The 26,548-nt window shown below is 34.2% G+C and overlaps 1 protein-coding gene across 8 annotated transcripts in view; it reads left to right on the top strand.

Moving 5' to 3' along the window:
* Positions 1–26,548, top strand: part of ERCC6L2 (ERCC excision repair 6 like 2) — a 127,104-nt gene that overhangs the window by 16,940 nt on the left and 83,616 nt on the right. For all 8 annotated transcript variants that reach the window (XM_046663784.1, XM_046663787.1, XM_046663785.1 and 5 more), the window contains exons 3-6: positions 1,229–1,351; positions 15,188–15,381; positions 22,389–22,550; positions 22,945–23,152. In XM_046663784.1, the coding sequence (XP_046519740.1) occupies positions 1,229–1,351; positions 15,188–15,381; positions 22,389–22,550; positions 22,945–23,152 (687 nt within the window). The remainder of the gene's footprint in view (positions 1–1,228; positions 1,352–15,187; positions 15,382–22,388; positions 22,551–22,944; positions 23,153–26,548) is intronic.

The raw sequence follows: 26,548 nt of genomic DNA, 5'->3' as shown, positions 1-26,548 counted from the left end.
CAAATATCATTCTGTTGTCTAGTGTCTTCCATTGTTTTTGCTGCAAGGTAAGCTATTTGTCTAAAGATGTTGCTTTTTGTAGGTAATCTGTTGTTTTTTTCCTCTGGCTGTTTTTAAGATTTTTTTTTGTTTCAAGTTTTAAGTGTTTTTTCTACAAAGTACCTACTTGTGGATTATTTATTTATTTATTTAGTTAGTTTGGGCTTGATGTTCTTAGTGGCTCTGGAATGTATGGTTTGATTTTTTTAATCAGTTTTTAAAAGTTTTCAGCCTTTCTCTCTTCAAATACTTCTCCTACACCATTCTTTTTCTTCTATCATTTGGGATTCAGATCGTAGATATTCACACCCATGTTAAAAACATTATTTTTTGATAATTTTTCTAATTCTGTCATTTTTTTCTTTAGCTTTTAATATATATGTTTTATTTTTCTAAAATAATGATCAATTCTTTTCCCCCAACGTTTAAAACAATTCTGCCAATATTATTTTTGCTATTTTCACAGTTATTCAAAGAGGTTAACTAACTTGCCCAAGTTAACATAACTGCCAAGAAACTAAGGCTGAATTTGAACCAAAGTCCAATTGATTAAACATTTCTTGCTCTTAATTATATGAGGTCTTTCATCTATGTCTCTCTGTCATTCTCAGTTGATATTTGGAGAATACCTGTTATACAAAGTGGTGTGTACATTGATGAATTGTCTTAGTCTATCTTAAAATAACATTCTGTCATTCCACTTATATTTATTGTGCAAACAGAAGTACATAAATTTATGAGCCAAATATTACCCCCTTAAGGAGTTTATTTTCTACAAGGAAAAAAGAATGTACACAGTTTATTCTAATAGAGGATATGAACAGATAGTTTCCATGGATAGAAACAAGTAAGAAGGTAATGTTCTAGCTGATGAAATCAACATAACAAAAATTCATTGAGTAGGTAGAATTTGTCACAAAAGAGATGGCAAGGTGGGAATTTTTTTTACTCTATTTAAGGGTAACATGTATTATACATTTATATTATATTATGTATGTTATACATGTATATTATACATTTGTTCATTAATCCAAATAAAGAAAACCGATACTAGTGTTTCATGTTATGTTTTCCCCCTAACATACTCAAATTGTCACTAATTGGGTAGTTAGTCATGTAAGCAGTAAAATTTTGTCCATCATGATACATTATACATAGTGATTAAAAAAGTTGTGGGGTTTTTTTCCAGGTTATTTCATTTTTGGCTGCAGTTTTGCATAAAAAAGGAACTCGTGAGGATATTGAAAATAACATGCCAGAGTTTTTACTAAGAAGTATGAAAAAGGAACCCTCTTCTTCTACAGCAAAAAAGGTAAGATATCTAGAAATATACAACTCATAAAGCTAGTATTGCAAAAGTATGTAGAAACTTTTAAACATCACACAGTAAATTTAAAACATAAGAATTTAAAGACATTATTAAAATATTTGTTTTATAGACCTAATATTTGAAGGATTATCAATTTCCTCCTCAAGTTAAATATGATTGACTCTCAAAATGGGAAAATATAATTTCAGCTTGAATTTCTTTTCAAGTCTTTTGCTTGGCTGGTGTACATGATTTGCTTTGATTAATTTGTTAAATTTTCGTGAGTGTCCATGTAAAGTTAACTGAAGTACATCATATTGTTTTTTATTTATGTGAAAACGAAAAAGAGACAGTTGTAGATATTGGTAACAAAGGTGTGTCATTGATAAAGTTGCTTAGCAGACTACATCCTGAAAATATGCAACAAATTCTTCTTATACAAGGAGGATTCAAGCTGGAATCGGAAAGGCTAAGATCTAGGCTTGTCTCTATCTCTGCACATGTGAATGCTTTTCATGTCCATACTTCAGTTTTCTCCTTTGTAAATATATGTTTAAAACTATCTTATATATGATCTTATAAAAAATAAGAGATTTCTAATAAAATAATGAATGCAAAAAATTGTACTCTACTTATGTGTCTGACTTTTATATTGTCCTTAGCATCCAGGAAACTGGATAGAAACAAAGATAAAGTGATTTTATAAAATCTTTATTATATTATGGTGATGGACCACTTTCCACAAATTTTAAAATAGAGTCTTATATATAAGATTGCTGAGAAGTCAAAGTTTACTCTTGTCTATCAGTAGGGACATTTCAGTATAAAATTTTGAGAAGTATTGGCTTAAGGTATTCTAATTATTATTACTTTAAATGTCCTATTATTTTTAGTGTCATAAATACATCTGAGTGTCAAATTCAATTTGATCCTAAAAAAGCATCACGATTCTTAATGTGTTTTAAGTCTTCATGAGTTCAAGTACTGTTTTTAGCCTTGTTTTCAGTTATTTGGTTCTACCTATCAGTGCAGAGCTTATAAATGTCTGTGTCACTTGTTATAATTAGCAGACAGGAGAGAGAAAAAAGAGGGAAAAGTAATACTTTAAATATTTAAAAATACTTAAGGATACTTAAAATATTTCAGAAGAAGAATGGGAGAAGAGAGAAGAAAGTAAAGATATTCACTTGATGGTGTGATGAAATATGCTAATAGCTATCTTAATTGACACTAATGCCTCTCTTGCTCTCTTTTCCTCTCTCTCTCATATGTATACGTGCGCACACACACACATATGTGTATAAATTCCTTGCCATAATATACATTGCTATTTTTCTACCTCTTTCAGTAAATTCTTAATTCATTTATTTTCAGTCTTTTTGTATTCTAATAAATTTCATTAAAGCTATAAATGTTTCTTTGAATACTACTTTGGCTGCATTCAAATAAATATTATAAATACAGTATATATAATAAATATAGTATATATATAAATATAGTATATATAAATCAAATAAATATTATAATATATTTTGAAATCAGGGAGTGTGATGGCTCCAGCTTTGTTGTTCTCTCTCAATATTGCATTGGCTATTTGTGATCTTTTGTGATTCCATACAAATTTTAGGATTGTTTGTTGTGTTCTGTGAAAAATGCCATTGGAATTTTGGTAGAGATTGCATTGAATCTGTACGTTGCTTTCAGTAGTATGGACAGTCCTTCCAATCCACAAGCATGGAATATCTTTCCATTTATTTGTGTCATCTTTAATCTTTTTCATCAATGTCTTATTGTTTTCAGTTACAGGTCTTTCACCTCCTTGGTTAAATTTATTCCTAGGTATTTTATTCTTTTTGATATAGTCTTAAATGAGATTGTTTTCTTAATTGCTTTTTTTGATAGTTTGTTATTAGTAGGTAGAAATGCACAGATTTTTGCATATTGATTTTGTATCCTGCAACTTTTCTGAATTTATTAGTTCTAACAGTTTTTTGGTGGAGTCTTTAGGGTTTTCAATATATATCATGTCATGTGCAAATAGTGACAGTTTTATTTCTTCTTTTCCAAACTGGATGCCTTTTATTTCTTTTTCTTGCCTGATTGCTGTGGCTAAAACTTCCAATAATATGTTGAGTAAAAGAGGCGAGACTGGGCATCCTTGTCTTGTTCCTGATCTTAGAGGAAGTTTTCAGCTTTTATCACTGAGTATGTTGTTAGCTGTGGGCTTGTCATATATGGCCTTTATTATGTTGAGGTATGTTCCCTCTATATACACTTTGTTGAGAATTTTTATCATAAATGGATGTTGAATTTTGTTAAATATTTTTTCTGCATTGATTGAGTTGACCATATGATTTATATTCTTTTTTATTGATGTAACTGATTTATAACATTATATAAATTTCAGGTGTACACCATTATATATTTTGATTTCCATGTAGATTGCAATATGTTCACTACCCAAAGACTAATTACAATCCATCTCCACACACATGTGCCTAATCACCCTTTTGCCCTCCTCCCTCCTGCCTTCCCCTCTGGTAACCACCAATCCGGTCTCCGTTTTTGTGTGTGTTTGTCGTTTTTATCTCCTACTTATGAATGAGATCATACGGTATTTGACTTTCTCCCTCTGACTTATTTCACTTAGCATAATGCCCTCAAGGTCTATCCATGTTGTCCCAAATGGCTGGATTTCATCCTTTCTTATGGCTGAGTAGTATTCCATTGTGTATATAGACCACATTTTCTTTATCCATTCATCCCTTGATGGGCACCTAGGTTGCTTCCAAGTCTTGGCTATTGTGAATAATGCTGCAGTGAACACAGGGGTGCATATATATTTATACATTTGTGTTTTCATGTTCTTAGGATAAATACCCAGCAGTGGAATAGCTGGATCATAGGGTAGATCTATTTTTAATTTTTTGAGGAATCTCCATACTGTTTTCTATAACGGCTGCACCTGTTTTCACTCCCACCAGCAGTGTACGAGGGTTCCCTTCTCTCCACATCCTCTCCAACGCTTATTGTTTCCTGTCTTGTTAATTATAGCCATTCTCAGGGGAGTGAGGTGATATCTCATTGTAATTTTGAAATCCATTTCCCTAATTGTTAGTGGTGTTGAACATCTTTTCATGTGTCTATTGTCCATCTGTATATCTTCTTTGGAGAAATGTCTGTTCAGATCTTTTGCCTATTTTTTAATTGGGTTGTTAGGTTTTTGTTGTTGAGATGTATGAGTTATTTATATATTTTGGATATTAAGCCCTTATCAGATATATGGTTTGCAAATATGTTCTCCCAATTGTTAGGTTGTCTTTTCATTTTGTTGATGGTTCCCTTTGCTGTACAGAAGCTTTCTAGTTTGAAGTAGTCCTGTTTGTTTAGTTTTTCTATTGTTTCCCTTGTCCAGTCAGACATAGTACTTGAAAATATGCTGCAAAGACCAATGTTGAAGAGCATACTGCCTATGTTTTCTTCTAGAAAATTAATGGTTCCAGGTCTTACATTCAAGTCTTTAATCCACTTTGAGTTAATTTCTGTGTATGGTATAAGATAGTGGTCTAGTTTCATTCTTTTGCCTGTGACTGTCAAGTTTTCCCAACACCTTTTATTAAAGAGACTTTCCCTTTTCCATTGTATATTCTTGGCTTCCTTGTAAAAAATTAGCTGTCCATAAATATGTGGGTTTATTTCTGGGCTCTCAATTCTGTTCCATTGATCTGTGTGTCTGTTTTTGTGCCAGTACCATGCTGTTTTGGTTACTATAGTTTTGTAGTATATTTTGAAATCAAGGAGTTCAAAATATCCAGCTTTGTTCAGTTTCTTCAGAATTCCTTTGGCAATTTGGGGTCTTTTGTTGTTGCATATAAATTTTAGGGTTCTTTGTTCTATTTCTGTGAAAAATGTTGTTGGAACTTTGATAGAGATTGCCTTGAATCTGAAGATTGCTTTAGGAAGTATGGACATTTTAACTATCTTAATTCTTCTAATCCAAGAGTATGGAATATCTTTCTATTTCTTTGTGTCTTCTTAAGTTTCTTTCAACAGTGTTTTATAATTTTCACTGTACAGATCTTTCACCACTTTGCTTTAGTTTATTCCTAGATATTTTATACTTTTTGTTACAAGTGTAAATGGGGTTGTGTTCTTAATTTCTCTTTCTGCTACTTCGTTGCTAGTGTATAGAAACGAAACTGATTTTTATATGTTGATTTTGTATGCTGCGACTTGACCATATTCATTTATTATTTCTAAAAGTTTTTTTTTAGTGTATTCTTTAGGTTTTTCTATATATAAAATCATATCATCTGCAAATATTGACAGTTTTACTTCTTCCTTTCCAATTTGATCCCTTTTATTTCTTTTTTTTACCTGATTACTCTGGCTAGGACTTCCAATACTATGTTAAATAAGAGTGGTGAAAGTGGGCATCCTTGTTTGGTTCCTGTTCTTGGAGGGATAGCTTTCAGTTTTTCTCCATTGAGAATGATATTAGCTGTGGGTGTCATATACAGCCTTTATTATGTTGAAGTACTTTCCTTATATACCTGTTTTATTCAGTTTTTTATCATAAATCACTGCTGTACCTCATCAAATGCTTTCTCTGCATATATTGAGGTGATTGTGTAATTTTTATTCTTCGGCTTGTTAATGTGGTATATCACCTTGATGGATTTGCAGATGTTGAACCATCCCTGCATCCCTGGAATAAATCTCACTTGATCATGGCATATGATCTTTTTAATGTATTGTATTCTTTGCTAGTATTCTTTTCAGGATTTTTGCGTCAACGTTCATCAGTGATATTGGCCTGTAATTTTCTTTTTTTGTGTTGTCCTTGTCTGGTTTTGGTATCAGGATAATGTTGGCTTCATAGAATGAGTTAGGAAGCCTCCCCTCCTCTTCAATTTTTTGGAAGAGTTTGAGAAGGATAGGTATTAAGTCTTCTTTGAATGTTTGGTAGAATTCACCAGGGAAGCCGTCTGGTCCTGAACTTTTATTTTGGGGGAGCTTTTTCATTACTGTTTCAATCTCCTTACTGGTGATTGGTCTATTCAAATTCTCTATTTCTTCTTGATTCAGTTTTGGAAGGTTGTATGATTCTAAGAATTTATCCATTTCTTCAGATTATCCAATTTGTTGTATAGCTTTTCATAGTATTTGCTTATAATCTTGTATTTCTCAGGTGTCTGTTTTAACATCTTGTCTTTCATTTCTGATTTTATTTATTTGAGCCTTCTCTCTTTTGTTCTTGGTAAGTCTAAGTAAAGGTTTGTCAATTTTTTTTCTCTTTTCAAAGAAGCAGCTCTTGGTTTCATTGATTTTTTTCCCTATTATCTTTTAAGTCTCTATTTCATTTATTTCTGCTCTGATTTGTATTATTTCCTTCCTTATACTGATTTTTGGGTTTGTTCTTCTTTTTCCAGTTTATTCAAGTGCACTGTTAGATTGTTTATTTGGAATTTTTCTTATTTGTTGAGGTAGGCCTGTATTGCTATAAACTCTCCTCTTAGGACCTCTTTGGCTGTATCCCATAGATTTTGGCATGTTATATTTTCATTTTCATTTGTCTCCAGATAATTTTTGATTTCTCCTTTCATTTCTTCATTGACCCAGTCATTTTTCAGTAGCATTTTGTTTAATCTCCACATATTTTTGGCTTTTCTGATTTTCTTCCTATAGTTGATTTCTAGTTTCATACTTTTGTGGTCAGAAAAGATGGTTTGTATTATTTCAATCTTCTTAAATTTATTAAGACTTGTTTTGTGGCCTAATATGTGATCAATCCTGGAGAATGTTCCATGTGCCGTTGAAAAGAATGTGTATTCTGCAGATTTTGGATGGAATGTTCTATATTAATCTAAGTCCATCTGGTCTAAGGTGTTGTTTAAGGCCAATGTTTCTTTTTTGATCTTGTTGACATGATTTATCCGTTGGTGTAAGTAGAGTGTTAAAGTCCCCTACTATTATTGTGTTACTGTCTTTCTCCTTTTACGTCTGTTAATAATTGCTTTATATATTTAGGTGCTTGTATGTTGGGTGCATAGATAATTACAAGTAGTGTATCCTCCTGTTGGATTGTTCCCTTTATCATTATGCAATGCCCTTCTTTGTCTCTTGTTACAGATTTTGTTTTAAAGTCTATTTTGTCTGATATAAGTACTGCTACCCCAGCTTTCTTTTCTTTGCCATTTGCATGGAGTATCTTTTTCCATCCCTTCACTTTCAGATTGTGAGTGTCTTTAGGTCTGAAGTGTGCCTCTTGTATGCAGCATATATATGCGTCTTGTTTTTTTATCCAACTGGCCACTCTATGCCTTTTGACCGGAACATTTAGTCCATTGACATTTAAGGTAGCTATTGATAAATATGTAGTTATTGCCTTTTTTGTTACTTTTTTTCTGGGTGTTTTAGTAGTTCTTCTCTGTTCCTTTCATCTTCTCTTGCTCTCTTCCCTTGTGATTTGATGGCTTTCTTTAGTATTATGTTTGGGTTAGTTTCTCTTAGTTATTTGTATATTATTATAGGTTTCTGGTTTGTGATTACCATGAGGTTCACATATAATAATCTACATATATAGCAATCTATATTGAGTTGATGGTCTCTTTAGTTTGACCTCTTTCTAAAACCTCTGCTCTTTTACTCCCTTCCTCCCACATTTTATGTTTTTGGTATCATACCTAACCTATTATTTTGTGTGTGTATATCTATTACCCTCTTGTCACCGAAATAGGTAATTTTAGTACTTTTGTCTTTTGACCTTTATGTTATCTTCATAGATGGTTGATCTGCTACTTTTATTGTATTTTTGCCTTTACCAGTGATTTTATTGCCTGTTTTAAAAATAATTTTCTTATTCCTATTTGTGGTCTTCTCTTTCCCACTTAAATAAGTCCTTTTAGCATTTCTTGTAAAAGTGGTTTCTTGGTGATAAAACTCCTTTCATTTTTGCTTGTCTGGGAAATTCTTTATCTCTCCTTCCTTTCTGAATGATAACCTTACCGGGTAGAGTATTCTTGGTGTTAGGTTTTTTCCTTTCAGCACTTTAAATATATCATGCCACTCCCTTCTATCCTGTAAGGTTTCTGCTGAGAAATCCGCTGATAACCTTATGGGGTTTCCTTTGTATGTCACTTGTTCCCTTTATCTTGCAACTTTTAGGATTCTCTCTTTATCTTTAATTTTGGACATTTTAATTATAATGTGTCTTGATGTGGGCCTCTTTGGGTTTATCTTGTTTGGTGCTCTCTGTGCTTCCTGTACTTGAATGTCTATTTCCTTCCTTAGGTTGTGAAAGTTTTCAGCTATTATTTCTTCAAATAGATTCTCTGCCCCCTTGTCCCTCTCTTCTCCTTCTTGGACACCTATAATACTAATGTTAGTGTGCTTGATGTTGTCCCAGAGTTCCCTTAGAGTGTTCTCATTCTTTTTAATTCTTTTTTCTTTTTTCTGTTCAGCTTGGGTGATTTCCTTTAGGCTTTCGTCCAGCTTGCTGATCCATTCGTCTGTATCATCTAGTCTGCTATTGAGTCCTGCTAGTGAATTTTTCATTTCCAGTATTGTATTCTTCATTTCTGAGTGGTTCTTTTTTATATTTTCCAATTCTTTGTTGATGTTCTCACTGTGTTCATTTATTCTTCTCCCAAGATCAGTGAGCATCATGATGACTTTTGCTTGAACTCTTTGTCAGATAGATTGTTTATTTCTGTTTAATTTAGTTCTTTTTCAGAGATTTTGTCCTGTTCCCTTGCTTGGAACGTATTCCTTTGCCTCCTCATTTTGCCTCTTTCTCTGTGCTTATATCTATGTATTAGGTAAGTCAGCTACATATCCCGATCTTGGAGAAGTGGCCATATGTAGGAGACACCTTTTGAGGCCCAGCAGTGTGCTTCCCTCTCATCACCAGTTCCAGATGTTCCAGGAGTGACCCCTGTCTGGGCTATGTGTGTCCTTCTGTTGTGGCGGGGTTGCTCTTGCTGCATGTGCCGAGGGAGTCTAGGCTGTCCCCCTGACTGACTGGTTGTATTGCTCAGTTGCGTGTGGCTGCTATGGACCCTTCAGTCAGTTTATCAGGTTTGGAGAGCCCCAGCACAGTTGGCTTCAAGGTATAATAACACATTCCTGTTGCAGTTTTTCTCTTAAGTGAGTAAGCCCCTCGCATGGCTTGTTGCGAGGCTCAGGAGCTTACAATTGCTGTAGGCCTCTGGCCTGCAAGGCTATTTTCAGCTCTCTCAGGGTTGCAGCTGAGTGGGGCTGGCGCCAGCCATGGGAGTACCCAATTGTTTCAGGCCTTGGAAGGTGGGGCCAATCCCCTATGTGGCTGTTTGAGAAGCACAAGTCTTCTGTTGCTGATAAGCCCCACACCCATAGGTCCACACCCACTGTTGACACAGTCCTGGCCTATGCACACTTCCCCACCCCCTGGAGCAGACCCAGTCACCTCTTTGCAGAGGTTTCCACACTCCACCATTGCCCTACACTCTCCATCTGACTCCTCATGTACGCCCTGCCCCTCAGAGGCAGACACACTCTTCTGCCTGCAGAGGATCCAGGCACCCACGCTTTGCAGGCTTAAAGTTGCCTGAGGGCTTGCTGTTGGGTGGGACTGTCCCTAGGGTGGGTTGCCTGCCCTGGCTGAGCTGGATTAAATCAGAGCAGACCCTGGGCTAGCAGGCCAGTGGAATAACTCCAGTGGCATCTGCCAGATCTGTGTCAGCATGCCTATTCTAGGTCCCAAAAATGGTTGCAGCCAATGTCTCAGTCTCTGGAGATGTCTCACCTTTCACTGAGATTCCCCCAGAGCCTTTCAGGTGAGTCTCCTTTCACCAAAGGACTGTGACCCTTTCTTCCTGGTGATTTGAGGTTGTTTTCTGAAGTGGGTGAATTTCTGTGTGAGCCCATTAAGAGCTGGCTTTTTCAACTTATGTCTGATAGCTTTTCTAGGGATATTCCCTGTTGTAGTTAATAGCCAGCAAAGCCAGATATTATGACACCCATCTCAGTTGTGCTGAGTCCGAAGGATGCTTATAGTGACAACATTCCCCTGGTCAGGTCCCCCACTCCTCCAGGGAAGGCTGTGTATCTTAGGATTGCTCCTGGTTGGCCAACCATGAAGCTCCATGGCTCACGAAGGTGGCTTTTTTCTCTCCAGACAGAAATTGCTTCTTCAACCTCAGTCAGGACTGACCCTTGTTGTGGGGGTTCTTTTTATCCAGTTTTCAGTTCTCTCTCAGGGGTAATTTTTCCAAAAATAGTTGTAACTTGGTTGTGTTTGTGGGAGGAGGTGAGTTCAGAGTCCACCTACGCTGCCATCTTGACACCCTCTTCTGATTTTTATTCTTGATTTTATTAATATGGTATATTACATGTTTGATTTGCAGGTATTGAACCATCATTGCATCCTGGAATAAATCCCACTTGATCATGGTGTAGTACGATCCTTTTAATGTGTTAACAAATTTGGTTTGCTAATATTTTGTTGAGCATTTGTGTGTGTGTGTGTGTGAGATGAAGATTGGCCCTGAGCTAACATCCGTGCCAGTCTTCCTCTGTTTTGTGTGGGATACCGCCAAAATGTGCCTTGATTAGTGGTGCTAGGTCCGTGCCTGGGATCTGAACCTGTGAACCCTAGGCCGTTGAAGCAGATCCCACAAACTTAACCACTATGCCACTGAGCTGGCCCCTTGTTGAGGATTTTTGCTTATATATTCATCAGGGATATTGGTCTGTAATTTTTTCTTGTACTACCCTTGTCTTGTTTTGATATCAAGGTAATACTGGCCTCTTAAAATGAGTTTGGAGGCATTCTTTCCTGTTCTACTTTTTTTGGGAGAATTTGACAAGGCTTAGTGTTAATTCTTCTTTGAATATTTAGTAGAATTTACCAGTGGGCTTTAGTTTATTGGGATGTTTTTGATTGCTCAGTCAATCTCCTTCCTAGGAATCAGTCTATTCAGATTTTCTATTTCTTCATGATTCAGTCTGGGAAGGTTCTGTGTTTCTAGGGATGTATCCATTTCTTTTAGATTGTCCAATTTATTTGGTGTATGATTGTTCATAGCAGTCTCTTAGTGATTCCTTGTATATCTGTGGTATCAGTTATAATACCTCCTCTTTCATTTCTTATTTTATTTATTTAAGCCCTCTCTCTTTTTTCTTGGTGAGTCTAGCTAAAGTTTTGTCAATTTCGTTTATGTTTTCAAAGAATCAGCTCTTAGTTTCATTGATCTTTTCTTTTATCTTTTTAGTCTCTATTTCATTTATTTCCACTCTGATCTTTGTTATTTCTTCTAACTGAGCTTTGTTTGTTTTTTTTTTTTTTTTTTGGTTCCTTGATGTGTAAAGTTATGTTGTTTACTTGAGGTTTTTTTCCTGTTTTGTGAGGTAGGAATTTATTTCTATGAACTTCCCTCTTAGAACTGCTTTTGCTATATCCCGTAAGTTTTGGTATGTTATGTTTCTATTTACATTTGTCTCAAGGGATTTTTTTTTTAATTTCTTCTTTTATTTCTCCTTAGCTTATTGGTTATTCAGTAGCATGTTGTTTAATCCCCATGTATTTATGAATTTTCCAGTTTTCTTCTCGTAATTAATTTCTAGTTTCATACTATTGGGTTAGAAAGGATGCTTGATATGATTTCAGTCTTCTTGCATTTATTATGACTTGTTTTGTGGCCTAACATATAATCTATGCTGGAGAATGTTCCATGTGCACTTGAGAGGAGTGTATATTTTGCTGCTCTGCGATGGAGTGTTCTGTATATATCTATCAAGTCTGTCTTTTCTAAGGAGTCATTATATTGTCCCATATATTTTATAAATTCTACTTTCTTAATTCTTTTCTTATTCTTAATAGTTGATGTACTGTTCATTTAGTTGATTTATTTATGTTTTCTGTAGATAGTTATACCTTTCCTTGTCATTTCCATTCTCATCTTATTTACTTTTCATGTTTAATTTCATGATTTATTTGTTGATTTAGTGTGCATTGATCTAAGTCATATTGGTCTGTTATTTTCTCTTTTGATAGAATGTTTGTCATGTTTTGGTAGTATTATCATGCTGCTTTTCTGAAGAGGAAATTGGAAGGGTTCCAGACTAGAGTGGCTTCTAAACTTAAATTCTGATACATTAAATAGTCATAGCGTACCAAAGGAACAAATATCAACTTTGCACAATAGGGTGTAAATTAATTAGATTTGGCATATTTGAAAGAATTAAGATTGTAGAGGTAATTACAGAGAATATTCTTTAGAACTTTGGGTTATATAGCAAAAATTCCAATTTTATGATCTGTAATTTCTCTCTATAAAGGTACATTTTACTTTTCACTTTGATATCTCACTTCCTCTCGTGTGAAACCTTTGCTTCTGATCTGTTGGTCTGTCATTATCCTCTGAATAAACAGTGCTATTCCTACCTTGACATTGCCGTTCATAGTTTCATTTATTGTTTCATTTATCAATTGAACAGCTTTGTTTTCTAGGCACTGTACAAAGTACCAGAGTTACCGTGGTTATGTGTCTCAAGGTCATGTACTTTCTGATTTAAGATGCTAACATGACATATGGTGGTTGGGTTCAAATACTTACTTTGCCACTTAATAGCATTATGACCTTGAGCATGTTTTTTAACATCTCTACACCTTCATTTTCTCATCTGTAGAAAGGAAATAGTAGGTAATCCTGGTGTATAGCATTTCTGTGTAAAGTTCTTGAGTTAGTATCTGTAAACTACTTTTACTGTCTTTGGCACACAGTAAGTGCTCAATATAGGTTATGATAATTATTGTTAATGCTATACTTCTACCACAAAAATCATTACACATGAAAAACATCTCTGGGTATCCTGTCACAGTTCATACCACTGCTTACCGCTGCTTTCCATTTTATTGTTTTGGCATCCTTTGCTTAAGTAAGGCTTATTACCTGAAATATTATTCGCACTGTGGTAGTAAACACTTCAAGTTCTTCTTATTCAATTTCTCTGGACTTTACGAATTGCATAAGCCAGTTCTCTGACCTCTTTTAGTATTAAAATGAGTTAATGAACCGTTTGATTTACCCTTTCACAATTTTGAAGACCAATAACGTCTGTAAGAAATATCTTAATGTTTAAACGTCTTCTGGAATCTTAGAGCTGATTCTAGGAATCTTTAGATTTATTGGCACCTTTGATGAATGACCCTGAAGTGGAAAACTGCTCAAAGTGCTCAGATGGAGTTTGGACACAACAATTTTATTTTGTAATATACAAAAAAAAAAAAAAAAAAAAGGGAGTAGGGAGACTATAATTGGACTTAGTACTTGGTGCTCAAATTTTACATTTGAAGATAGGAGAAATGAAATTCATAGGATAAAGTCTGAGCCAAAAGACAAAAGTATTTGAGATGAATCAAGTATGATGAGAAAGTACTTATATATGCTTGATGATGAGGTGGGATAAAGGAACGCTTATGTTCAGTAGGTTGATCTTCTCTTCTTTTTCCTCTTTCTCTTTCCAAAACACAGTCACAGATTTGACTTCTCACAGCTAACAAATAGCCTAGCTGAAATGTTTCACAGAAGAGAGGGCAGGATTTAGAGTAGCATTGTATTATTTTATTTTTTTGTTAAGCTGAAATTTTTCAATATGTTTAATTGATTCATCTTTACCAAGTAGGACAGGTATAAAACTTTAGACAAGAAACTTACTTATAACCCTATTAAATATAATAGCTTAGGAGTAGTGATAAGAATGAGAAATAAAAACATTAAAAAAATAAAATGGTTGAAGACCGCAGCATCCAGGGTTAGTACGGGAAAGGTCAGTGGAACCCTGAAACATTCATGTGAAGACTAGACAGAGATATGTGGGTAATCTTGACAAGGACTGCTTTGATTGGAGCTGTTGGGGCAGAAATCTCATTTACATGAGTTCAAGAGAGAACAGGAGGAGAGTAAGTAGAGACAATAAGCCTTGATGACTCCTGAGGATCGTTGCTAAAAAGCAAGTAAAGTAATGGGAGATAGCTAGAGAGAGATGTAGGGTTAAGGAAGAGGTTTTTTGGTATTGTTTTGGTTTTTAACCCTAGGAAATATTAGAGCATGTTTGCTTATGGATGTATGTTATCCATTAAAAAGGGAAAGTTAATCACAATGGAGAGATTGGGACAATTTCTCCAGCATTGACTTTGTTGGCAAGAAGCGATGGGAGCCACTGTCTAAGTTCAGGATTTGTCTTTAGATAAGAACTTGGACAGCTCATCCATGGTAACCTGTGGGAGGGCAGAATATATGGAAATAAATGTAGGTAGGTTATTTATCTAATGATAAGAGAGGTGGAGGTTTTATTCTAATTGCTTCTATTTTCCAGTGAATTTTGCGAGTCTTCTATTGACAGTATCTGAGAGAGAGGAGAGGAGGTAGACTAGGGAAATGAAAAGGAAAGAGAGTTCCAGGAGACCAAATAGTCCAAGAAAAAACCTGGCCTGCTTTGCATATTTGTAGTGCCCTTGGCCTTTGAACTTATTATTGGGATCCTGATTATACTCTTTTCTCTGTTTTGGAGAATTACTTCTCTCCTATCTCAACTCCTTTTTTGGGGGGAAATCAAAATAGCTGTTCCTTTGGACGTGGTTAGATATCTATGTTGTCCTAATAAAAAGCTAAGTAAATAACAAAGTATTTTTTGATAGTCTATGTCTAGATATATCCAATTGCTCAGTTGTATTTATTCTTAGTAACTACAGTGTCAAGAATTAAAGAATAGGACTATTGATATTCTAGATTTCACTTTGGGGTTCTTTTTCACTTTTAAAAATATATTTCATAAATTTCTTTATTCTTCTTTTAGATGTTCTTAATAGTTGCTCCTCTTTCTGTCCTCTACAACTGGAAGGATGAATTGGACACCTGGGGATATTTCAGAGTCACTATTTTACATGGTAACAAAAAAGACAATGAACTGATTCGTGTAAAGCAGAGGAAATGTGAAATTGCTCTAACAACTTATGAAACACTGCGATTATGTCTAGATGAACTTAACAGGTAATGGGAATAATGGGAATGATTTGCATTAATATTCTGCTTACATCAATTGTTATTTATCCCTTTATACTGTAATTCTTTAATGCTCTAAATATTTTTTAGCATGGTTTAATTTCATTTCACAATTATTGAAATAGACAGTTTATAATAATTAGCTTACTTTCTAAAAGGAAAAACCTGCACCAGATTTTCCACAGTTCCTTATTTTATTTCCTCCATTACCTCTCCAAACAATGCTTGTTAAAGAACGATATGACTTGTCCAAAATCTCAGGCACAACTTTTTACGTATACAGTGCCTCTAGACTAAGACAGTGGTTTTCATGAATGATTTTAATTATAGGAGTCTGTGTGAATGTAGAGTGGAAAAAATACATATACGTATTGAGAACCACTGTTCTAGGACTACAAGTACCCAAAAGAAATGAACTGGTTTATGCCTAACGCATCTTAAGATTTCAGTGGAGAATCTAGAGACAGGCATTTATAAAGTCATGTGAGCGCCGTGATATGGAACAAAGGATGCTGTGGGAGCACGTGAGAAGCCTAATTCTGCTGCAGAGTGAGGAGAGTCGTCGGGGAGCTTCCCAAAGAAGATGATCTATAAGCTGAGTGAGAATTTTGAAGAATGAGTAAAACTTGAAGATTAGGAGAGTAATCCAAGAGGAAACAAACAGTATTTTCAGAGGCCTTCAGACAACAAAGATGGCCACATTTTTCAATAAATGAAACCAGTTCCAATGCTTTCTGCATCTGATGGTCCAGCCTAGAGTGTAAGAGGGAAGTAACTGGGAGACAACGCCAGTGTGGTAAGCAAGGAACAGTTCATAAAGAGTATTGAAAGCCACCTAGAGGATTTTGGTCTTTATCCTTAGAGCAGTAGAGTGCCACTGATATGTTTCAGCAGATTACTAATATGATAAAAATGATCAGATTGCGTTTTATAAGAAACCCAGCTGCTGTGTATGCTGACACAGGAGAGCCAGATTGAATGAAGAAAGACCAATTAGGAGGCTTATTATGAGCTATATTGTGTCCCCTCCAAATTTTTATGTTCAGGTCCCAACTCCAAGGACTTCAGAATGTAACTGTATTTGGAGATAAGATCCTTAAGGAGGTAATTCATTTAAAATGAGGCCATTAATGTGGAGCCCTATTCCAATCTGATTGGTGTCCTTAGAAGAAGAGATAGAGACACCAGGAATTTGAAAGCACTAAGCAAAGGACACATGAGAACAGAGCAAGAATGCAGCCATCTGTAAGCCAAGGAGGGAGGCCTCAGAAGAAACCACACTTTCCAACATCTTTATCTTGTGTTGCCTCCTGTCATCTGAACTGTTTTGTCTGGCATCTTTTTCTCATCATAATGTTTTTGAGATTCATCCATGTTATTGAATGTATCAATGATGGTCCTTTTTTAATGCTGAATTGTATTGCATTTTATGAATATACTACATTTTGTTAACCATTCATTTGAGAATGGATTTTTGGGTTTTCCAGTATTTGGTTATTACAAGTAAAACTTTAAGGAATATTTATGTATAACCGTTTTTTTGGCATACATTTTCATTTTTCTTGGGTAAATACCTATGAGTGGAATTTCTGGGTGATATGCTACATATAGGTTTAGCTTTAGAAGAAACTGCCAAACAATTTTCCAGAGTGGTTGTACCGTTCTACTCCAGCTAGCAATCTATGAGAGTTCACTTGCTTCACATACTCACTAACACTTGATATTGTCAGTCTTTTTATTTTTAGCTATTTTAATGTGTGTAGAGTGGTATCTCATTGTAGTATAATTTGCATTTTTCTAATCTCTTTACACTTGGAAGATGTTTATTCTACACTTCTTGGGTATAGTGTTCTATAAATATCAATAAAGTCAGGTTGGCTAGGTGTTGTTCAAGTGTTCTTTACTGATTTTCTAGTTGGTTTATAATTTCTGAGGGAGGAATGTTGAAATCTTCAGTTATAAATATAGATTTTTTTCTCCTTTCATTTCTATCAGTTTTCAATTCATATATTTTGAAGCTCAGTTGTTAGGTACACACACATTTATGATTGGTATTTTTTCATAATGAATTGATTCTTTTATCTTTAAAAAACACCCCTTAAATCTAATAATCTTGTAGTTTTATCTGATATTAATGTAGACAATACAGTCTTCTTATGCTTACTGCATGTTTATCATTTTCCTTCTTTTTATTTCAACATACTTGTTCTTTATATTTAAAGTGAGTCTCTTATGGTTAGCATATAATTGGGTCTTGCTTTTTTTTATCCATCCTGATACTCTCTGCCTTCTATTGGGAGCATTTAGTCCATTTACATTTAATGTAATTGTTAGTAAAGTTGGATTTAGAGCTACCATTTTTGTCAGCTCTAGGATTTGATTTTACCCCATTTACAAGCTAATAAGTTAGCCTGTTAATGTTTCATGGATGCTGTCAGAATACAGGAGTAATCTGAGGCATAGCAAAGTTAAGTAACTTACCCAAGCCTACCACAAAGTCAGTGGTAGAGATGAGATTTAAACCTTGACCATCTAACTCCAGACCTTGGGCTTTTGTCCAATATATTATACCACCCCAAAAGATGTTCTCCAATTAGATAAATGTGATAAGAAATTCATTTATTATAGCACCAGTCATATTTTAATTTTTTTAAAAACTCTCTACCACTTTAGACTGTGAGGTCTTTGATATAGGATAATTTCTGTATTTCAGTGCTTATATCTCTAGCACATAATAGTTGCCGAATAAATGTTAAGTGGTTATTTTCTGTGATTGTTATAAATATTAAATAAGAATTCTAAAGTACAATTATATAAATATAAGTCAGGTTTCTGTGTAAAATTAGAAAAATCAAATGTCACAATTTTTGTTATATTTAGCTTTCTTTTGTCTGTTTGAACAGCTTTATTTTGACAAATGTTCAAAAAACTTATATTTCATCAGAATAAATATTCAGTAATTTTTGTGAGAATAGTCCTCTGTATGATAGACCAGGATTAAATATTTATCATAGATAATCCACAGAGTAGATAAACACACTGTATAATATAGTGAACTGCATCTCTTTTTGTTATTACTATTATATATTTTCCTTCATTTTAATTTTTATCAAAGTTATATATAGATATTATTTAAAGAGCCAAATATGAGAAACTGTAGTTCACTCCTGCCCATCACCCCTATTACTTGTTCTTCAGGGACAACCGCCTTCAACTCTTTTACTTATCTTCATGGTTTTACTGCCATGTCTCTAAAGAACATGTCTATGCTGCAACTTGAAAAATTTTTCTTTGGCTTTCAGCATAACCCTTGATTCTCCTTAAGGGAAATGAGGATTTTTCTGTATTTTGCCCTTCTTTTGCTCACTTTAGGTGACCTGGCTGGGCTGTCTTGTGGAGTAGGGATTAGTATCTAGAAGATTCAACTACTTCTTAGACAGACTTGAACATTTACATAGCTCCAAACTCCAGAGGCATCTGGTGCCACCGATTCCTAGCTTTTTAAGAGCTCAATAATATGAGTCGGATTCCTTCTTGGCTTTCTCCACTACTGACATAGGATACTGCTTTCTCTACGTTTGTAAGTTGTCTTGTTCGTCTTCTTCCCAGCTTCTGAAGTTTTGTGATTGTTTTCTCCTCTCTCTTTGTTTGCTTGTTCTTTTTCAACTTTATGTTAAGAAAATTGTCAAACCTTTTTGAAATATTTCAATAGAAAAATTGAAGTAATAGTACATGAACATCCATGTACTCACTACCTGGATACACTAGTTGTGTGTTTGTGTATATATATTCAAATGTTGGCAAAATGTAAGTTAATTGTGTGTGTCTATATCTATGTCTATGTACAGTGGTGGTATATAACATGACAGTTTTATCTCTAAATCTTTTAGCATGAATCTCCTAAAACTAGTGATATTCTTTCTCATACCACATTACCATTGTCACACTGAAGAAAAATAACAGCAATTAAAATTTTCTTAATTATCTTCAAAATATCTTTAATATCTAGTATTTGCAAAGCAGTATTCAATAAAGGTTCAGATGATGGATTTGGTTATCAAGTCTGTTTAATCTCTTCTAATCTAGAACTTTCCCCCAACTTTTTTTTTTATCATATGAATTTTGAGGGGACCAGGCCAGTTGTCTTTTCAGATGTCTCATGTGTTAGATTTGTCTGACTGCCTTCTCAAGGAGTTGTGATTCCTCTAACATCTGTATTTCTGTGGGCTGATTTTGGTCTAAAGGCTTAATTAGATTCAGGTTAAACATTTTTGACAAGGATACTTCATAAATAATGCTATAGACTTCATATTACATTACCTCAAGAGATATTAATGTCAGGTTGTTCCACTATTTTTTTTTAGTATTTTTTTAATTGCAGTAACATTGGATTCTAACATTACATAGCTTTCAGATGTACATTGTAATATATTTCAAATTCTGTGTAGATTACATCATGTTCACTACCCAAAAACTAATTATAGTTCATCCCCTCACATGTGAGCCTAATCACCCCTTTTGCCCTCCCCTCACCCTTCCCCTATGGTAACCACCAATCCAATCTCCATTGCTATGTGTTTGTTTGTCGTTGTTTTTATCTTCTATGTATAAGTGAGATCATACGGTATTTAACTTTCTCCCTCTGATTAATTTCACTCAGCAAAATACCCTCAAGGACCATCCATGTTGTCACAAATGGCTGTATTTCACTATTAATGATGCCAAGTTTGTCCCACAGGCTGAGGAGGTAGTCATCAGATCTTTCCATTGTAAGGATATGTTTCTCCCTTTACAATTAGAAGTAATTTGTAGGGTGTTAATTTACCACCATTTGAATATTCTGGTCCCTCAATCCTTTTACTTAGTGGTATTAGCATACAGAAATTATTCTTACTGAGTCAGTTATTTTATTGGGTTTTGCAAAATAATGTTTTCCTAAATTTGTCATTTCTTCTATACTTATTAACTGGCATTCTCCTACAAGTAAGAATTAACTACAATTTCAGCTAAAGAAAGCAAGGTGAATGCTTGATTCTTTTGCTTTAATTACCAATTTTCAGACTAAGATGTTGGCATAATAGTCATCTACAATGGTAGCAAAGTTTCTGTCCCAGCTCCCTTTTTTTGAACATAATTATAGATTCATGGGTTATTAAGGTATAATTGATACATCATAGAATGTAAGTGTAGAATAATTTCAGTAAATTTATAACGTTATGCAATTATTACCACAATACAGTTTTAGAACATTTCTATCACTTCAAGAAGTTTTTTGTTTACAGTCAATCTCTGATCACATCTCTAGTTCCAAGCATCCGCTAATCTGCTTTCTGTCTCTATAGATTTGCATCTTCTGTAAATTTGAAATAAATGGAATCATATAATATGTTGTCTTTTGTGTCTGGCTTTTTTTACTAAACATCCTGTTTTTGAGGTTCATGTCGTAGCATGTTTCAGTAGTGTGTTCCCTTTTATTCCTGACCAGTACTATTGTATGTATGTACCTCATTTTGTTTATCCATTCACCAATGGTTGGGTGTTTTGTTTCCAGTTTTTGACTATTATGGATAATGCTACCGTGAACATTTGCATACAAGTCTTTGTGTGGATGTAAGTTTTCATTTCTCTTGGATGGATACCTAGGAATGGAATTGCTGGGTAGTATGAGAAATGTGACTTTTTAAGAAACTGCCTAACTGTTTTAGAAAAGTAGCTGCACCTTCCCCAAAACAGTCTATGAAGGTTCCAGTTTCCCTTCATCCTTGCCGACCCTTGACATTGTCAGTCTTTTTTCACTGTAGCAATTCAGATGGATTTGCAGTTGTTACCTTGTGGTTTTAATTTGCGTTTCTCTAATGACCAGCGATGTTGAGAACCTTTTCATGTCCTTATTTGGCCTTCCTATACCTTTTCTGGTGAAATGTCTATTAAAACTTTTTACCCATCCTTTAAATTGGATTGTTCCAGCTTGTATTGATTGTAATAGTTCTTTATATATTTTGTGTACAAGTTCTTTGCCAGGTTATGATTTGCAAATATTTTCTCCCAGTCTGTAGCATATCTTTTCATTTTCTTAGCGGTGTCTTTGGAAGAGTAAAAGTTTTTAACTTTAATGAAGTCCAACTTATCAAAAAAATTTTTATTGACCTATTTGGTGTCGTATTTAAGAAGTTTATGCTTAACCCAGAGTCATAAGATTTTTTCCCGTTTTATCAGTTTTATAGTTTTAATTCTTATATTTAAACCTATGATCTATTTTGAGCTAATTTTTGTATATGGTTTGAGTTAATTTTTGTATATACATTTTGTGTATGGTCTAAATTAATTTTTTTTCATGGAACTTCTGGGCTTTTATTTATTCAATGTTTTATACTCAGTTATAGTTAGTATTCTTAAGGATGCTCAAATTTTCTAATTAGCCTGGCTGCTGTGTCCTTTGGACACGCCCTCATTTATCTTTGGATACAGCTGTGCTTTCTGGCTCTTCAGTGTTTCCCCTGCTGCGTGCCTGGAATCAACTATTTCTCCATTGGGCTCTGGTTCCTTTTAGTGGATTGACCTCTATGACTGCTCATTCCTACTGGGGTAACCTTTCTAGCAGACAGAGCTATGTAATACACTTTTTAAAATCATGAGTTTCTATTGATGTTTTTTCATTCAGATTTAACATTGAAAGTTTTGCTTCTTTTATTTTATATTTATTTTTCTTGTTTGTTACTTTTTAAAAAATCCTTTTTTGTCATTTTAGTGATCTTTGAGTTTTTTCATTCTACCGTCATCAAATAGAATCTCTATACCCTTTGTCTCCCTACGCATTTTGTTTTCATGGGTTGTCCAAACATAGGACCATTTAGGTGAGATTCCTATGGAATCATCAAAGAGGAAAGAGGGAGAAAAACCCAAAACTTTGGTTGAGAAAGCTGCTCTCTAAAAACTATATAGACTAAAAAAGGGAAGTTTTCTCGACTTTTCCCTCCTTTTTTCTTCTTTTACAGTTTGGAATGGTCAGCTGTCATTGTGGATGAAGCTCATAGAATCAAGAATCCAAAGGCTAGAGTAACAGAAGTTATGAAAGCTTTAAAATGTAATGTCCGCATTGGCCTCACTGGAACCATTCTTCAGAACAACATGAAAGAACTGTGGTGTGTTATGGACTGGTGAGTGAAAGAAAACACTTTTTATTTTTTTGAAAATTATTTAAGTCTTCTTTATGTTACCTTGTTTGCTAATTATTAGTTTCAGAAAAAATATTGTCTGTTTACAGAAGTGCTTGATCTCAAACATAATATACAGAGTAGAGAGTCCCATGAAAACCTCTTTGTTACTCTTGGTCCCTGAAGTAAATGTCTGAACTAATTTACCAATTCCATCATCTTCTTCTAGTTATTTACTGAAACTGTCATAAAAAAGAACATTCTGTTTTCTTGCTTTTTGTTATTGTCATTAATAAACAAGTGACTTAATATATTTCTTAGAACAGAAAGAAGTCACTGTTTTCCTTTTTAGATAATTTAATAAAGCCCTACCATTTTTCTTATTGCTGTTTTAAAGGGCCGTACCAGGACTTTTGGGCAGCAGGATCAACTTCAAGAAGCAGTTTTCTGACCCAGTAGAACATGGTCAGAGACACACAGCAACAAAGAGAGAACTAGCTACTGGCCGAAAGGCCATGCGGAGGCTCGCAAAGAAGATGTCTGGGTGGTTTCTCAGGCGCACCAAGGTTCTAATCAAGGATCAGCTGCCTAAGAAGGAAGACCGGGTGAGAACTGCATTTGTGTATAGTATTAATTTCTTGTCATGTTTTACTTTTTTCTGAAAAAAATTTCCTTTTAAGAAGAAATCTATCTCCTGTGGTATTTTATGAATGTAGTTTTTTCCCTTTTATTCAGTGTGAAAAAACAAACTGTTATATGTGTGCAGGATTTCAGAAAACATTAATTGAGCCAAATTGTTTTCCTTTCTAACTTTACTAACCTGTTAGCTAACAGGTTTATTGTTAGTATACATTAAGCTCATTTCTCTTATTTTAAACAAGAAGGCTTTTGGTATGATTCTTCCTCAATAAAGAAAGAACTTCTCTCCCTAATGTGTTTTCTGTTCATATTTTGTCCTTCCTATACTGTCTACCATCTATAACCCAGTATATTCTTTGGTAACTTAATTCTAGCTACAGGACCAAAGTGGTTAAACAATTTAAATTTAAATTTGAAGAATTGACCGTAAGAGGATTTTTTTTTTTAAATATAGTGGTCTTTGTAGTTTTTAAGATATAAAATATAGTGGTCTTTTATAGTTTTTAATCTTGTGGTTCTATAAATTATTATAAACTAAATCTAAATAATATTGTCCTGAATAAGGTTGATCCTGTCAAAATACGTCCTAGTCTTAGGATATCTCATTGATTATTACTTTAAAAAGACAGATTTGAAAGGAAAATATGATACTGATATGCAAATTTTGGAAATTGATAAAACATTTGACTTTTTGATCTAAAGTAAATATTTAAATATTATTATTTAATTGGAATACATCATGAACCTCCTCGCTTTTTAAGATGTTTTGTACAATTTTATGTGTATTACTTAGTTGTCTTTCTAGTAGGAACAATAAACCATAAATATACGAAGAGAGAGTTGTGCATAGAGTTTTAGAGCTTGGGCTCCAAAATCGAATACCATAAGCTTGAATCCTGGCTCCCCTGCTTGTGAGTTTTGTGACCTTGAGCAATTTGCTAAGTCTCTCCAACCTTGGTTTCTTTATCTTTTAAATGAGAATGATCATAACAGTGCCTGCCTCACATGGTTGCTCTGAAATGCATGACATGTAAGGAGTGTTCAGTAAATGTTACTACATGTTTTAATAATAACAACTCAACAATAAAATACTTAGGAATAAATTTAACCAAGGAAGTGAAAGACCTGTACACTGAAAACTATAAGACATTGATTAAAGAAATTGAGAAGATACAAATAAATGGGAAGATATCCCATATTCATGGATTGGAAGAATTAATATTGTTAAAATGTCCATACTACCCAAAGCCATCTATAGATTCAGTGCAATCCCTATCTAAATTCCAATGGCATTTTTCATGGAAATAGAAAAATACAATCCTAAAATTTGTATAGAACCAAAAGAGACCCTGAATAGCCAAAACACTCTTGAGAAAGAAGAACAAAGCTAGAGGCATCACACTTCCTGATTTCAAACTATAATACAAAGCTATAGTAATCAAAACAGTATAGTACTGCCATAAAAAGAGACACATAGACCCATGGAATAGAATAGAGACCCCAGAAGTAAACCCCTGCATATGCAGTCAGCTAATATTTGAGAAGGGAGCCAAGAATACTCCATGGAGAAAAGAGAGTCTTTTTTGATAAATGATGTTGGGAAAATTGGATATTAATGTGCAAAAAAATGAAATTGGACTCCTATCTTAATACTTGTCACAAAAATTAACTCAAAATGAATTAAAGACTTAAATGTAAGACCTGCAACCATAAAACTCCTAGAAAGAAACATAGGGAAAAAGCTCCTTGACTTTGGTCTTCGTGATGATTGTTTAGATATATCAAAAGCACAAGCAATGAAAGCAAAAATAAAGTGAGACTGTATCAAACTAAAAAAGTTCTGTACAGCAAAAGAAATAATCAATAGAAGGAAGAGACAACCTATAGAATGGAAGAAAATATTTGCAAACCATATATCTGATAAGGGATTAATATCCAAAATATAAAGAACTCATACAACTCAATAGCAAAACCACAAATAATCTGATTCTGAAATGGGCAGAAGAGTTGAATGGACATTTAGAAGACCTACAGATGGCCAACAGGTACATGAAAAGATGCTCAACATCACTGATCAAGGAAATGCAAATCAAAACTACAATGAGATATCACCGCACACCTTTTAGAAAGGCAGGAGATAAGCATTGGTGAGGATGTGAAGAAGAGGAAACCCTGATGCCCTGTTGGTGGGGATGTAAATTGGTACAGCCTTTATGGAAAACTGTGTGGAGGTTCCTCAAAAAATTAAAAATAGAACTACCATATGGTGTAGCAATCCCATTTCTGGGTATATGTTCAAAGGCTATGACACCACTCTGTAGGAGGTATCTGAACTCTCATGTTCATTGCAGGATTATTCGCAGTAGCCAAGACCTAGAAACAACCTAGATGTCTGTCAACAGATGAATGGATAAAGAAAATGTGATAAATATACATATATATATGCACATATATATAATGTAATATTATTCGGCCATAAAAAAGAAGAAAATTTGTCAGTTGTGACAACATGGATGGACCTTGAGGGCATCATGCTAAGTGAAATAAGTCAGAGAAAGACAAATACTGTGTGATCTCACTTATGTGTTGAATTTTTTTTTTTTAAAGCCATACTCATAGAAACAGTAGAATGGTGGTTGCAAGGGGCTCCTGGGGTAGGAGAAATAGGGAGAGATTGGTCAAAGGGCATAAACTTTCAATTACAGGATGAGTAAGTTCCCGGGATCTAATGTACGGCATGGTGGCTATAGTTAACAATACTGTATTGTGTATGTACTTGAAAGTTGCTAAGAGTGTAGATCTTGAAAGTTCTCACCACGGGAAAAATAAAATGTAAGAATGTGAAATGATGGATGTGTCAAATAACCTTATTGTTGTGGTAATCATTTTGCAGTATATACGTGTATCAAATCATCACGTTGTACACCTTAAACTTACACAATGTTATATGTCAATTATATCTCAGTAAAGCTGAGAAAAATAATAGCTCAAAATTTCCTCCATACCCGAATCATTGCTCTCCATCTTCTGTATTCTCTTCTTATTTTTATATGTACTTTTGTATTCAAGGTAGAGTCAAGATGTAGCTAATATTTATACTTTTTTTTTAATCTACCGTTGTTTTATATAGACATATCTGTATTTGCTCAGGTGCACATATTTGTCTTTTTTTTTGAAATAATATTCTGTTGTAGTGATAAACACATATAAATATTTATAAATAGATGGGTTTTCCCTCTTTTTCACATTCCTCGAAGTCCTATTGTGGGTATATTTAATTTTACCAAGCTACTTACATACAGCTATATCTAGAATAATTTTACTAAGTTCTTATGCTACCAGAAATATAAGGCACATTGTAT

Source organism: Equus quagga, chromosome 6 (assembly GCF_021613505.1).
Source record: "Equus quagga isolate Etosha38 chromosome 6, UCLA_HA_Equagga_1.0, whole genome shotgun sequence".
NCBI classification, from domain to species: Eukaryota; Metazoa; Chordata; class Mammalia; order Perissodactyla; family Equidae; genus Equus; species Equus quagga.
Note: the sequence above shows the minus strand (reverse complement) of the source record. Positions and strands in the feature narration are given on the sequence as shown.